This window comes from Pseudovirgaria hyperparasitica (genome assembly GCF_010093815.1).
Source record: "Pseudovirgaria hyperparasitica strain CBS 121739 unplaced genomic scaffold EJ05scaffold_9, whole genome shotgun sequence".
Taxonomy (NCBI): domain Eukaryota; kingdom Fungi; phylum Ascomycota; class Dothideomycetes; order Acrospermales; family Acrospermaceae; genus Pseudovirgaria; species Pseudovirgaria hyperparasitica.
Genome location: NW_022985557.1, coordinates 177,705 through 192,023, shown reverse-complemented (window position 1 = coordinate 192,023; position 14,319 = coordinate 177,705). Strand labels below are relative to the sequence as shown.

General features: G+C 51.5%; 5 protein-coding genes across 5 annotated transcripts; 2 read left to right on the top strand and 3 right to left on the bottom strand.

Moving 5' to 3' along the window:
* Nucleotides 1-28: 28 nt before the first annotated feature.
* EJ05DRAFT_500878 (ANTH-domain-containing protein) lies at nt 29-5,592 on the top strand (the record flags this gene model as incomplete). The annotated part of the gene is made up of 12 exons (XM_033747042.1): nt 29-89; nt 141-1,471; nt 1,884-2,005; nt 2,056-2,102; nt 2,155-2,172; nt 2,226-2,301; nt 2,350-2,510; nt 2,559-2,639; nt 2,687-2,744; nt 2,796-2,980; nt 3,028-5,438; nt 5,503-5,592. The coding sequence occupies 12 exons, from the start codon at nt 29-31 to the stop codon at nt 5,590-5,592; spliced, it is 4,641 nt and encodes a 1,546-aa protein (XP_033599791.1).
* A 122-nt stretch (nt 5,593-5,714) lies between these two features.
* On the top strand, nt 5,715-8,004 carry EJ05DRAFT_528972 (alcohol oxidase; the record flags this gene model as incomplete). Its single annotated transcript, XM_033748920.1, has 2 exons — nt 5,715-6,389; nt 6,434-8,004. The coding sequence occupies exons 1-2, from the start codon at nt 6,080-6,082 to the stop codon at nt 8,002-8,004; spliced, it is 1,881 nt and encodes a 626-aa protein (XP_033599790.1). The 5' UTR covers nt 5,715-6,079.
* Nucleotides 8,005-8,077: 73 nt separating this feature from the next.
* EJ05DRAFT_531982 (glycoside hydrolase) lies at nt 8,078-10,407 on the bottom strand. The gene is made up of 6 exons (XM_033749056.1): nt 10,273-10,407; nt 10,156-10,223; nt 10,056-10,105; nt 9,723-10,003; nt 9,167-9,667; nt 8,078-9,081 (listed from the first exon to the last, which is right to left on the bottom strand). The coding sequence occupies exons 1-6, from the start codon at nt 10,361-10,363 to the stop codon at nt 8,111-8,113; spliced, it is 1,962 nt and encodes a 653-aa protein (XP_033599789.1). The 5' UTR covers nt 10,364-10,407; the 3' UTR covers nt 8,078-8,110.
* A 616-nt stretch (nt 10,408-11,023) lies between these two features.
* EJ05DRAFT_386775 (alpha/beta-hydrolase) lies at nt 11,024-12,660 on the bottom strand. Its single transcript, XM_033741287.1, has 3 exons — nt 12,043-12,660; nt 11,752-11,996; nt 11,024-11,693 (listed from the first exon to the last, which is right to left on the bottom strand). The coding sequence occupies exons 1-3, from the start codon at nt 12,245-12,247 to the stop codon at nt 11,226-11,228; spliced, it is 918 nt and encodes a 305-aa protein (XP_033599788.1). The 5' UTR covers nt 12,248-12,660; the 3' UTR covers nt 11,024-11,225.
* Nucleotides 12,661-13,988, bottom strand: EJ05DRAFT_386750 (uncharacterized protein). The gene is made up of 2 exons (XM_033741286.1): nt 13,759-13,988; nt 12,661-13,688 (listed from the first exon to the last, which is right to left on the bottom strand). Exons 1-2 carry the CDS (start codon nt 13,855-13,857, stop codon nt 13,074-13,076), a joined length of 714 nt encoding a protein of 237 aa, XP_033599787.1. The 5' UTR covers nt 13,858-13,988; the 3' UTR covers nt 12,661-13,073.
* Nucleotides 13,989-14,319: the final 331 nt, after the last annotated feature.

The window sequence follows — 14,319 nt, the reverse complement described above, 5'->3', positions numbered from 1 at the left end:
ATGCGCGGTGTGGCGTGCACACTCAAAAATGCCTCCAGCGAATCCCAAGAAGCGCGTGGACGTGTCCGTGGCGAACAAAGAAAAGAATGGTCGGTCCTTACCTACAAGCAGCTTGAGTTTAATAATTAATCTTGCGATAGAATATATTCCGTCTTTCATTTCGAAGAAGCCCTTCTATGTCAATGATATCGACGAGTCTGCCGACTACCTAGAGCATCAACGTTTACAAAAAGCGGCCGAAGATTCGAAATGGTACGATCGCGGGCGCAAGGCAGGACCAGCTGCCACCAAATATCGCAAAGGTGCATGTGAGAACTGTGGCGCTATGACGCATAAGGCGAAAGACTGTCTGGAACGACCTCGAAAACAAGGCGCCAAATGGACTGGCAAGGACATACAAGCGGATGAGATCATACAGGATGTTAAACTTGGCTGGGAAGCTAAGAGAGATCGCTGGAACGGTTTCGATTCATCTGAGTACGCCTCAATAGTCGAGGAGTACAACCAACTCGAGGCGATGAAGAAAGCCGCGCAAGGAGAGGCTGTGGGAGCGAGAGCATTGACGGAAGGGGGCGAGGACGACGAAGGCGCAAAGTATGAAGAAGAGACTGAAATGGGTCGCCAACAATCAAAGGGCACACGGAACCTCCGCCTTCGAGAGGACACCGCAAAATACTTAGTCAATCTCGATCTAGATTCCGCCAAGTATGATCCAAAGACGCGCTCTATGGTTGATAGTGGAGCTACATCGGATCAAGCTGCAGCTCTAGTCGCGGAGGAGGGGTTCATGAGAGCATCAGGGGATGCGGCAGAGTTCGAAAGGGCTCAAAAGTATGCCTGGGAGACTCAAGAGCAGCGCGGCAAGAATAAGATACATTTACAGGCTAATCCTACATCGGGAGAAGTTTTACGGAAGAAAGAAATACAAGAGGCAGAAGCCAAGAAGCTCGCCCATCACAAAGCCTTACTGGAAAAGTATGGGGGACAAGATGAAGTCACCGATAAGTCATTGAAAGAAACAGCGGTCGTCGAATCAGAACGCTATGTTGAATATGACGAACATGGAGGAATCAAGGGGGCGCCGAAGGTCAAGGCAAAGTCAAAGTATCCCGAAGACGTACTGATCAACAATCACACGAGTGTATGGGGAAGCTGGTGGTCAGATTTCAAATGGGGATATGCGTGCTGCCACTCTTTCGTCAAGAACAGCTATTGTACTGGCGAGGAGGGAAAGACGGCCCTGGAGGAAGCGAGCCGCCTTAGACTAGGTGAAAGTCTGGGGCTTGATCATAATGAAACCCCGGAAAATTACGTCGAAGTTGTACGCGCAGAGCAAAATGAAGCAACCGCCCCGGCTGATGCAACATCGAGGAAACGAACGGCTGATGTTATGGCTGCAGGTATCACGGAGGAAGAGATGGACGAATACAGGCGCAAGCGTCGGCAAGCAGCAGACCCTATGTCAAACATGGTGGGAAACGACGAGCTACTTCATTAGCAGCGCTCGTATGATGCGAGGGGCGGTTTGTAGATTTGGTTGCATAGCGTAGGTGTTTTGGTTGACTTTCCATGGCCACAGCCACGAGAGGCCTTGGGGCGCAGGCTGAGCAGATATACATAGCATATTTTGGAGTTCTCTGGGCGACCAGAACGAGAGCATCTAGAGTTAAATTCTGTAATGATCATTTCATCCATTTCTGCGAGACCGATAAGAGGTTTGAACCTCAGGCTGTGTGAGCTGGCGTAATGCCAAGAATCGTCGTCACCTCGACCGAAGCTCCGGTCTGGTGCAAGGAGCAGTCCGACCTCACAACTACATTGCCATCGAGCTCTACGCACACATCCACCAGTCAACGTTTATATAACCATCTAATCACCTGCAGGACCGTGCCTGTGTACTGGTGCCGCGATCCAATTCTTCCGCAAACACTCCCGACGTCCAGCGCCTCGAGCGCGCCTGTTCGATGGCTTACCACGGGTCCACACGCAATGTGGACATGACCAAGTGAGCTGCAAGATCTATCATACAAGAGTAACTAGTTGATGCAGATCCAGGCAAGAATCCGAGCTTGCGATCAACATTCGGAAAGCGACAAGTATTGGTATGCTATCTTCACTGCCACGAAGCTGTAGCCTGCTAACTTATGGTTCCAGATGAGACAGCTCCTAAGAGTGCGAAGTCCTATTCACCGAAGATCGAGCAGCTCAGAGTTGACACAATACAGGAAAACATGTACGAAGCGCGATTGTATACACTTGGGACCATAAATCGTCGGGATCGTTTTGGGCTGGGATGAAAGTGTACGCACTCACTGCTACCCCTCAAGCGCTATGACTTACAACACACAGCCAACCAATCCTTGCTGACGAGGTTCAAACATTCAAAGCCCTCCAAACCATTCACAAAGTGCTACAAGAAGGCCATCCGATAGCACTTAAAGAGGCGCAAGCCAATGTCAATTGGATAGAAAGTTTGTCTCGAGGTGCAGGAGGCGGGGACGGCCTAAGAGGTACTATCATCTCCGAAATATATACTGGCAGACTGCTCATAATCATAGGGTATATGCCATTGATTCAGGAATATGTATATTTCCTCCTCGCTAAACTCGCTTTCCATCGACAGCACCCGGAATTCAATGGTACGGCCCATATATGTGAATGAAGAGCTTATACTGAACTTGAATAGGAACATTCGAGTATGAAGAATACATTAGTCTCAAATCGATCAATGACCCGAACGAGGGGTAAGTACATACTCCATCGCGAGTGGAGAATGCTAATACATATCTTCAAAGCTATGAAACCATTTCAGACCTTATGACGCTGCAGGACCAAATCGACTCTTTCCAGAAACTGATTTTCTCGCACTTCCGTAGCGGACAGAACAATGAGTGCCGTATCTCCGCACTAGTGCCGCTAGTGCAAGAGAGCTATGGTATATACAAATTTATCACAAGCATGCTTCGCGCCATGCATACAAGTATGTATTCATACTATTTATCAAGGACTGGAAGCTAAATCAAATAGCCTTGGGAGACGATGAAGCTCTATCTCCCCTGAGAGGACGTTACGACGCGCAGCACTACCGCTTGGTCAAATTCTACTACGAATGCTCTAATCTGAGGTATCTCACAAGCCTTATTACAGTCCCGAAGCTGCCACAGGATCCTCCAAATCTACTGTCAGAAGATGAATCTGCTCCAGCGCTACCCACACGTCCTGCACGGGAAGTCGCAGCCCCTAAATCACCTCCAAAATCCAATGCACCCGATCCAGAGCCTATCAACGAGTTCTGGAAAAACGAGCAGAAGCGTCAGCAAGATGAATATGAGGCCGAGCAGCGACGGCTACAGGCTCAGTGGGAGGAGGCCCAACGGTTGCAGCAACAGCAGTCACTCCAAGCCCAGCGAGACTTTGAAGAGCAGCAACGATTACAGCAAGAACAGGCGCGTCTTGCTCACGATCAGCTACTTCGTGATCAGTACGCACAGCAGACGCAAGGTCGCCTTGCGGAGTTGGAGCAGGAGAATCTTCGTGCAAGGCAGCAATACGAACAGGATCAGTTAATGCTTGCGCAATACGACCAGCGAATGAAAGCACTGGAGGGGGAGCTGAATCAGCTCAACGCAAATTTCCAACAGCAATCGCAGTCCAAAGATGACCAAATCCGTGCCCTTCAAGAGCAGTTAAACACTTGGAGGACTAAATATGAAGCTCTTGCCAAGCTTTACTCGCAGCTTCGACACGAGCATTTGCAATTGTTGCAGAAGTTCAAGCAAGTTCAAGTAAAAGCGGCTTCAGCACAGGAAGCAATTGATGCACGTGAAAAGCTCTCACGTGAGCTGAAGACGAAGAACTTGGAGCTAGCAGATATGATTAGAGAACGCGACAAAGCATACTTGGACAAAGATCGTTCCCAGGGTGGGCACAAAGAAGAGCTGGAGAAGCTCAAGCGAGAGCTTCGATTCGCGATGGAGAGGGCCGAAAACGCGGAACGAGGAAAAGGCTCAGAGCTTTCGGCAATGCTCTCGAGACATAATCGGGAGATAGCCGACCTTGAAGAAGCTCTCCGCAACAAAACCAGGCAGCTAGAAGATTTCCACATGAAGTATCGAGAAGGAGACTCGGATCTGGAGCGCCAGCTTCGTGAAAAGGAAGAGGAACTGGAAATTTTCAAGGCTGGCATGGATCAAACTCTTCTTGAGCTTAACGAATTGAAGTTAGGCCAGGGTGACACGGACAGAGCCATGGACGGACAGATCGACTCTCTCATTCTTGACAACATCAAACGCATCAATGATATCATCGACTCGGTACTACAAAGTGGAGTGCAGCGTGTGGACGAAGCTTTGTACGAGCTTGACTCTTCGATGCAAGCTGGAAACCAGAACGCGTCGGGCGCATTTGTCTTATCGCAGATCGAAAAGGCGTCACAGAACGCTATGGAGTTTTCCACGGCCTTCAACAACTTCATCGCCGATGGAGCTACTAGCGGACATGCTGAGATCATTCGCACAGTTAACGCTTTTTCGGGCTCTATCGCCGATGTTCTAAGCAATACCAAGGGGCTTACGCGTTTTGCCTCGGATGACAAGAAAGGAGACCAACTTATCAATGCTGCAAGACAGGCTGCATCTTCTACGCTACAGTTCTTCCGCAACTTACAGTCCTTCCGCCTGGAGGGACTGGAGCCACTGCAAAAGACAGACGTTGTCATCAATAACAACAATGATGTCCAAGTAAATCTGCAAAAGCTCTCCAAGCTTGCCGACGCATTTGCCCCCAAGAGCAAGATTACTAACGCTCAGGGAGATCTTGGTGACCTGGTCGACCGTGAACTCACCAATGCTGCCAATGCCATTGACGCTGCAACGGAGCGACTTACAAAGCTCATGAACAAGCCTCGTGACTCGTACTCCACCTACGAGCTCAAGATCCATGACTCAATTCTTGCCGCCGCCATTGCTGTCACAAATGCAATCGCCCAGCTCATCAAGGCGGCGACGGCATCGCAGCAAGAAATTGTACGAGAAGGTCGTGGCGCTGCATCGCGAACTGCTTTCTACAAGAAACACAACCGGTGGACAGAGGGGTTGATCAGCGCAGCTAAGGCTGTAGCATCGTCGACGAATCTGCTTATTGAGACTGCCGACGGCGTCATCAGTGGACGCAATTCGCCCGAGCAGCTCATCGTTGCTAGTAACGACGTCGCAGCCAGCACGGCACAGCTCGTCGCAGCCAGCAGAGTCAAGGCCTCCTTCATGAGCAAGAGTCAGGACAGATTGGAAACAGCCAGTAAAGCGGTGACGAGTGCCTGCAGGTCCCTTGTACGGCAGGTCCAGGAGATTATTGCACAAAGAAACCGTGATGACAACGAGGTTGTTGATTACAGCAAGCTCAGTGGACATGAGTTTAAAGTACAGGAGATGGAACAGCAGGTATGTTGCATGACCATAGAGATCTAATCATTATCTTCAGTCCATCTGCTAACAAAGGTTCCAGGTTGAGATTCTGCAGCTGGAAAATTCGCTTGCGCAGGCACGAACCCGTCTTGGAGAGATGAGAAAGATCTCATACCAGCAAGAAGATTAAGTGTGTCCCCAGCGATATATGGAACATGGCAATTAAGTCTGAGCAAAACATTACCCGCATTCCAAGTTGGACAATCATAGCCATTTGTTGCAGCATGGAGCTGTACAATATCGCCCTTAGCTTGTTCAACATACCCTTTTGCTGCAGTTGCATTTTACCGCTTGGTATCTCGAAGTTGTCTTAGGCTAGGTGATCAGAGGCCAAAAATATACGAATAGCTAGACCTCTTCGGCCCCCAGAAATATGGTTTCTGATGCGTCCGCGAAGGATTCCAACCGCATTTGCATCCCCGTCATATCCCGCTTATCCCGCTTCCCCTCTCGCTCACGTGGCAAATACCGGCTCATCTATTCCAGAAACAGGTCCCGTCCCGCTCCCGTTGCCTTAGTTATAAGGTTCAAATCAGCTAGTAAATAGTCTATATGAACACCGGCTTGCCTCTCGCATCTTCAAATCCACATCTCTTTCTCCTCCATCTCACCCGGCTATGATGCGTCTCCTCCATGTACTTGCCACCCTCTCAATAGCCTCAATATGTGCCTGTATGAACGAAACATATGACTACATAATCCTCGGAGGCGGCACTGCTGGCCTTGCACTCGCAAATCGTTTATCTGCAGACTGCAGTATACGCGTCGCTGTCATCGAAGCAGGCGGTTCAGTCTACGACGACGCGCGCGTGAAGAATGTGAGTGCGTTCGGGCTTGCGCAGAACACGGAGCTGGACTGGCTCTATGCAGCACTACCGGACGAAGACGGACGTGTGCTGAATTACAGCGCTGGAAGGGCGCTTGGTGGTACGAGTGTTCTGAATGGTGTGTTTTGAATTTCCCTTTTCTAGGCGAAGAGATCACTTTGGTGGAGATTGGGAACGGGTTATCATGGGGGTTGTGTGTGTTGTTGTTCAGGAGGGAACTTGGAAGAGTGATTTCGCTTCTGACGAGTGTAGGCATGACATATATTCGTGCCGAATCTGTTCAAATCGACGCCTGGGAGACGGTCGGAAACACCGGCTGGACATGGTCATCGCTGCTCCCGTTCTATAAGAAATCAGAAACATTTACACGCCCCGACGCCGTGCGTGAGGCTAAAGGTGCGACGTACGTCGAAGCTGTGCATGGGAAGGATGGCAACGTAGGTGTGGGCTGGAGCTCGTATCTTATGGGACAGAATGTAAGTGGGATTCTACGCGCGACGAATGAGGCGCTAGGGTGGCCGTTCAATGAGGATCCGAACGACGGGACGGTCAGGGGGTTCAGCACATGGCCGCAGACGCTGAACGCGGAGACTGATATACGATCCGATGCTGCTAGGGCGTATTACTGGGGTAAGGCGGAGACGAGGGAGAATCTACACGTCTTCACTCGTACGCAAGCACTACGGATCCTCTGGGGCCCATCTCCATCATCTACTGGTAACAACACAACTCATCCGCGCGCCATCGGCGTGGAAATCCTCACTCCCTCAAACGCTACCTCATCCATACACCTCAGCCCCAGCCCCCTCTCCGAACTCATCATCTCCCTCGGCTCCCTCCGCAGTCCACTTCTCCTCGAACACTCCGGCATAGGCCACCCGTCCGTCCTCGCCGCGCACTCCATCCCGCTCGTCCACGCCTTACCCGGCGTCGGCATGCACATGCAAGACCAACCCAACAACGCCTTCGTCTACGAAAGCAAAGTCCCCTGGACCGGATACCCAACCTTCGCCACCATGGCCACCGCCCCAGACATCCTGCGCTCCGCCACCCACGCCTTCGAAGCAACCCTCACTGCTCACATCCCCGACATGGCCGCACACATCGCACGCACCAGCCTGTACGCCACCAGCCCCGCAGCCCAGGACTCCCTCCTCCGCGTCCAAGCTGCCCTGCTCTTCAACTCCAGCACCCCCGCCGCAGAACTCCTCTGGGCCCCCTTCGGCCCCCAAGTCATCCTTGCTTTCTGGCCGCTGCTGCCTTTCGCTCGCGGCAGCGTACATGTTGCTAGTAATGACCCGCTGGATGCGCCTGCCATCACGCCTAATATGTGGATGTTCGAGTACGACGTCGCCATGGCCGTGGCGCTTGCAAAGGCCGTGCGTGCCGCATATGCCACGCCGCCGCTGAGCGGGTATGTAGGTGCAGAATTGGTGCCCGGGCTGGATGCTGTGCCGGCGGATGCGAGTGATGCGGTGTGGGCGGGGTGGATCAAGGCGTCGTATGGGAGTAATAATCATCCGGTTGGGACGTGTGCTATGCTGCCGCTTGAGCGGGGCGGGGTGGTGGATGGGGAGGGGAGGGTGTATGGGGTGCGTGGGGTGAGGGTTGTGGATGCGAGTGTGATGGGGCAGGTTAGTGGGCATTTGAGTGCGACGGTGTATGCTGTTGCGGAGAGGATTGCGAGTTTGATTCTGGAGGGACGAGGGGGGTAAAGGGGCTTTTGGGGGGATGGTAGACTTGGGGTGATTGGGGGTTGTAGTGTGAGGTTCAATACAGTATATAAGACGTGTATGTATATAGAGCTTGTTGCATAAAGTCCTATACCGTCAGCGTGTAGTTCACGTTATTCCCACTGACCCGCGGCCATGCCTCGATCATGAATTGCACACTCTGCCCACCCGCAATCACCGCGTCGACCGCGCTGCTAGTGATCGTCACGCTCTCCTGATTCCAGTCCCAGCGCCACTGACTCCCGAACGTCGTCCTAGCTTGCTGCAGCACAGGCAGATACACCGTCCAGTCGTCGACGAGATACGTACCGTCCGCCTTTAGCGCACGCACGGTCGCGGGCTTGTGGATGCCGTTGTAAGTGACATGTATAACGAGATCGGATCCGGCTATTGCTTTCGAACTCGAGGAAGACAGGGTCGGCGGGGCCCAGGACACGATTTGGAGGGCCAATGGAGCACCCGCAGAGAAGGTAATTGTGAGGTTTGCCTTGATACCTGCTGTGTCCGTGGCAAAAGGGGCTAGATACGCCGCGCTGAACGTGATATTCGAGCCAGAGACCGTGTAATCTGAGCCCAGCTTGAGCACAGCCGCACCGTCAGACACACTCTTGAACGTATTCCCATTAAGCAAGAACGGCACGCTCTGCGCCGCAGCAGCCTCGCCCTTCCTGAGCCACACATACGCACTACTCGACTGCTCAGACGCAGACGCATCCGTCGTCCCATCCGGCAAACTATTACTCGCCCCCTTCGCTGCACTAATCAGGATATCGGCCGCCGTTTTGTCCCGCCAGACCCGAGTGTTGCGGTTGTAATTGTCGTTGCCGTTGTCCCAGTATATGGTCGCAGTGTTGTACTTTGCCGCGGTGCGGATCAGGAAATCCCAGTAGCGCCAGCGCGCGGCGGGCTCGGTCTGCACGGGCGAGATTGCCCATTCGCCGATGAGGAGGGGCACGTCGGTGAAGTTGGAGCGGATGAGGGCGATGTCGGTCTCGAGGGCGGCTTTGTCGGCGGCGGAGCCCCAGGTTGTTTTGCCCCAGGCGGAGAAGACGTAGTCGTCTTGGAGGGGCGTTAGTGTTGGCTGGAAGGACGGAGTTGGGGAGGGGGAGGTGGTGGGAGGGATGAGGCGTGGTCAGGGGCTTACATGGAGAGTAGTAGTGGTATTGTATAGCCCAGGGGTTGGTATAGGAAGCATTCGGCCTCACGAACCACTGGCTCGTCTTCACCGAATCTTCCGCACCACCAACCAGCGTAACCACACGCTGAGCATTGAACCCACCAACCGCGTTAATCGCCCTCAAGAACAGCTCGTTGAACGTATTTATCCGCGCCCCGTCTGCCGCAGTATTGACAGGTGGTTCATTGATCGGCTCGAACGCGACAAGTGAAGACTTACAGGCCAGCTTCTGGGCTGCCTGGTACCAGATCCGGTAGAACTTCTCCTCGATCATGGTGTAGTTGGCGTTTTCCTGTGTGACGTCGGCCCAGATCCATGAGTCGTGGTGCACGTTGACGATCACGTAGAGGCCGCGCGCAGTGATCATGTCGATGACGTCCGAGACGCGTTGGAGCCAGGTGGGTTGGATGGTCCAGTCGGGGGATGTGCCGGTGTTTACGGCGCCGGCGAAGTGGTAGGCCCACGTTACTGCGATTTGTCAGTGTGGAGTCGGTTTGCGTGGCATGGAATGAGTTCTACCTACCTGGTAGACGAACGCTCTTGAAGCCTTGGGCTTTAATGTCGTCGAATGTCGCAGCTACTACTGCTGGGTTACCCCAGCTTGTCTCGTCTGGTATCGCGTCTAGAGTGTTTCCGAGGTTCCATCCTGGGTTGAGAGCGGCGACGAAGCTTGATGCTGAAATTGGACTGAATGTCCCGGTGCATTTGACACCAGAGGTACCCGAAGGGCTTGTTGTGGGAGCGGCTGATACAGGTTTTGAGGAAACACTGCTCGACCTGGCTGATGTGACCAGCGTTGCAGACCTGTATTTAGTTGTAAGTTCTTAGCTCTATAAACATAGGGGAGAGCACTTACGACTTCACAGACGACACAATCTCACTTGATGGTACACATTGCGAGTAGAACTATACGAGTTCAGTCAGCTATTCAAGCCTCAGACGATTGTATGACTTACGGGGTTCTGAACCTTGCAACTATATCCAGCCACACAAGTAGTAGGCCCGGTGTATTCTGGTCCACCACCTAGTTTCTAAGTGAGTTCATGGAGCTGGTATTTATAGTAGACATTTACATTGTGCATAGCCGGCAGCCTGTCCCTGTACAAGCTGCAGTAAACACCCGCTGATAGCGCTGAGGAGTATCGGTAAGTTTAAAGTTATCATCTTCTCAAAGTTGGCGATGACACCGAGACATGGGTATACCTTTGACCTTCATAACTATAGTTTAATGGACGAGATAGCTTGTTATAAGAGCGACTACTTCAAGTTGCCACCTTGCGCTTCGTCACAAGATGAGTGCTCCATGCAGGATCTTGCGAACGCCATGCCAATATGAAAAGCAGGAGAAATATTGTTAGAAGCATCATCTGAAGTCTATGGGATAACTACTTTGATGCCGATAAAGGAGCGATATTGCTGGAGTGTTTGACGAACTAGATGATGGCTCATTAGCAGGAATTATAACACAGAGCGATTACGGGTATACAAGAGCCGCAAGACCCGACGTAATAAAGTTTGACTAAACATAAGCATAAAGATTGAAACCAAGAAGCGCGTTATGATTGGAAGGATATACTTGACATCGCGGAGAACCCTGCTAAGGCGTGGCATCCGACTGCTCATCCCAGATCCCGGCGGCCCGCCGTGCCCAGATATATATTAATCCACTATCACAGCTGGGCGGGATTTCTTCCGTCCAGTATCTTCACTCCTACTTCTCAGTGAAATCTCCAATAGTGCGCCTCCTAGAAGCGGTTGACTTTGAGGGAATTATTGAAGATTCCACCGCTGAATAGGTCGCGTATCAGGACTCAGGAGACATCCCGTTGTTGCCCAAGCGCTCTCGCTGGCACTGTGAGTAATAGTCATTCAGCTTGACACACCCAAGCCCATCAGCACACTTCGTCGACCCAGTCCACATGATGCCCCCACACTGCCCCCATATCGCAATTGGGGCACCTGTGCTCGGAGGGGGATATGGCATAGACTATCATCGCCTCAGCTTTCGTGTGCGAAAAGACTACTCTCACCACAGACTCACCCCGGTAAACCCAAACCACTTCATATCCTCATCCCCAAAGATACTGATACTGTGATTCACCTCCGGATTGAATATCCCTTGCACGCCTGGTCCAAACACAGTCCTCGTCCAGCCACTCGCAGGGCTATCCACCTGCGTACTCTGCGGCTTCGAGTAGTCGTATCCCCACACCCCTGACCATTGCTTGCACGTCTCGTAGTAGTTTTGCGGATACAGACCCGTGTCTGCGCCGCCATGGTAGATCTGGATCCGAGGGTAGGGCCCACTGTAGCCGGGATACATATCCCTTACGATGTCGGCCCAGACGGCGGGTGTGTGGACGACTTGACCCTCTGCACAGGACGTATTCCAGGCTGCTTGCTGGTTTGTGTCTGAGACGAAGCAGCCAGCAGGGACGCCGGCGTAGAGAGTGGCGGCTTTGAAGACGTCTGGGTATGTGGCTGATAGGACGTTCTGGGGGGGATGCGTTAGAAAGAATACAAAGACTGGGAGTAGGTAGGGGAGCGCTGACTGTCATCATCGCACCAGAGCTAAGGCCAGTCACAAAGACTCTGGAAGTGTCGGCTCTGTACTTGCTCACTGTCCACGAGACCATATTGACGATGGCATTTGAATCGCCGCCGCCGTTGTGTGTCAGAGTTGCTTTGCTGCTCACATCCCAGCATGCGCCACTCCAGGGTGATTCTGGGTAGATGACGATGAATCCATACTGCTCTGCGAGAGTCTTATAAGGGGAGTTATCATAGTATGCTTGGGCTACTAAACATTAGTTCGTTACACGCACGCTCTGGGATAGACTGACCTGATCCAGTGCAGTAGTGTACAGCAACCACGATAGCGGGATTGCTCACTAAGGCATTCGGCACATATATGTAGAATCCGATGTTTGTGGGATTGTAGCCAAAGTCGGTCACCTGTTGTAGAGCGCCTGGCGTTTGTTGGTATGCCAAAGAGCTGGCACTCACAAACGCCGTCCAAAGAAGAAGAAACAAATTTATGAACATCATATGGCTGTAAATGATGTTGTCAGTAGAAGAATGTCTGATGACTGTACATATTAGGTTCTGCGAGGTTAGGTCGCATTTATGCTGATTCCACAAGGACAGGCACCCCTCGACTCAGCACTATGGACATGCAGGTGGGAAAGTAATTATCCACCCTTATAGTGCATCTTCAAGGGGAGATATGCATATTAGCCAGTCTAAGCGACCCCTCGAAAGATTCTTCTCACAGAAGAGTTCCGGATTGCGGATCCAGTAGAAGTGTGTCGTCAGTCCATAATTCCAATTGGAAAACATCGCTTTCGCTTTTCAATCAGCGCCCCCTCCAGTCATTTTTACTCTAAAAATCAGCGCATGCGAGACTGTGGCCTGATCGTAAGTAATTTCGACTTCTGCTGCTGGGTAATAGTCGCTTGCTCGAGTGAGCAGATGAAGGGATCACCCCGGTAACTTATCCTAGTCCAAAGTACCATAGCAAGGAATGTGCGCAATGGGGAGAGCTTTACATTGATAGCAGATTCAGAACAAAGAGTCTTTGGTGATATAATACATTACTCCCATGCACAAACCGCCCGATCGAACTGTGTTATAGAGCAGAGCGTCACTCATTGGGCGCAATAAATAGAAGTGGTCATGCAGCAACATATGCTATTGACTGTGTCTCTGTCCTACGCAGTATGACAACGCAAGCGATGAAGCCTGAGTAGATGCTGGCATTTGTTGGATTCGAAGAGTGATTCGGCGATTTTACGGTAATACTCTTGTCCTGTTAAGGCATCTCGTGTTTTGGTGCTGACTGCCATAGCAGCCGCACATTAATAGACACGTTCTCTCACGTACCATTCATGAGTGGTTCCTCTACTTTCCAGTCTTGTACACTTCCTTTCCAATCGCTCACCCGGCCATCCTTGATAGTGACTAGCACGACTCTCGTCTCACTTCCTTCAACATAGTGTTTCTTCCCTCCATCACCATCTCCAGAATCATCACCTAATGATCCACTCACATCCGACGGGCTGCTCGAGAATAAGCCTAGCGCGGCCTGTGCTTGGCTTTCGGAGCTTGGTCCAAATGTGTTGTTTTCGATATGCTTTTTGCGGAACCATGCTTCCTTCTCGCTACCTCCTTCAAGTAACTCAGCAGTGCCGTTTATCGTCGCACTTATTCGACTCAGGGAGGCGGTGTTTAAGTTTTGTAGAAGTGCAGTAAGTGCTGAGCCACCTGACGCAGTGGATTCGGGAAGGGTTGGGGGTCGATGTGAGACCCAATCGTGGACAAGCAGAGACACTCGTGGGTTTGAGGCGAGATTCGACGTCTTTGTGCTAGAAGGTTGTGTGGTCATGATTATGGCCGGTGACCTATTGAAGGGCGAGGAATTTGCAGGAAGGTAGGTATAGTTCATGAGGGATACGTGAGGTATATTGTCGGCAGATGTTGCGAGATGAAGCTGAATACCTGTCAACATACATCACATTCGCAAGCAAGGCACCATTTTTGGTAAGAGAGTATGCACTTACGAAACGTGCATTCTGAAGACAGGCTGTAACTTCTTGCGGGAGCGACGACGCCATTGTGGGAGATGAACCATTTGTTGGGTTGAGTATCGGGGCCGCCATGCTCGCGCGAAGTAATGCTGCGTGAATGGACACGAGTTGGAAGTTATGTAGGACCGAACGCTGTGTTGGAAGATAAACGTTGGAGCCACTGGCATGTGGAGAGCTGTGAGCATTACGTAGTAGCAGTTCCTGTCAGTGAGTGGTGGGGAACGCTCGGGCCCGCGACAGACGTCTCGTCTGAGATTGGGCGTCGCCTCATCAAAACGTCTACGTAAAGGGAATCTTGCAATTTCATAGTAATATATCACGAGTTGAGTCGGCCTACAGAGAGGAGCTGATCGATATGTTACGGACAAAGCCTTCATGATGTGTTTGTGTTATTATAGTTTTATTCGAGACATTATTTAGTTCATTATTACATTCAACATTTTGTTCAGCGATCGGGCTTCTCCCCAGTAAGAATGGTAAAAGACATTAATGATGATTTCAATCGCTTTAATCCTCAATTGCTGGTGCTGTTAG

What these genes read in the sequence shown, in the direction of transcription:
- EJ05DRAFT_386775 (XM_033741287.1), bottom strand. Translation starts at nt 12,247, where the DNA reads ATGATGTTCATAAATTTGTTTCTTCTTCTTTGGACGGCGTTTGTGAGT. An exon ending in ACACTACTGCACTGGATCAG is followed by an intron (nt 11,997 to 12,042) that starts GTCAGTCTATCC and finishes AATGTTTAGTAG; the next exon opens with CCCAAGCATACTATGATAAC. An exon ending in GCTCTGGTGCGATGATGACA is followed by an intron (nt 11,694 to 11,751) that starts GTCAGCGCTCCC and finishes CATCCCCCCCAG; the next exon opens with AACGTCCTATCAGCCACATA.
- EJ05DRAFT_531982 (XM_033749056.1), bottom strand. Translation starts at nt 10,363, where the DNA reads ATGATAACTTTAAACTTACCGATACTCCTCAGCGCTATCAGCGGGTGT. An exon ending in ATTGTGTCGTCTGTGAAGTC is followed by an intron (nt 10,004 to 10,055) that starts GTAAGTGCTCTC and finishes AACTAAATACAG; the next exon opens with GTCTGCAACGCTGGTCACAT. An exon ending in ATACCACTACTACTCTCCAT is followed by an intron (nt 9,082 to 9,166) that starts GTAAGCCCCTGA and finishes CGCCCCTCCAAG; the next exon opens with ACGACTACGTCTTCTCCGCC.
- EJ05DRAFT_386750 (XM_033741286.1), bottom strand. Translation starts at nt 13,857, where the DNA reads ATGGCGGCCCCGATACTCAACCCAACAAATGGTTCATCTCCCACAATG. An exon ending in GTCTTCAGAATGCACGTTTC is followed by an intron (nt 13,689 to 13,758) that starts GTAAGTGCATAC and finishes ACAGGTATTCAG; the next exon opens with CTTCATCTCGCAACATCTGC.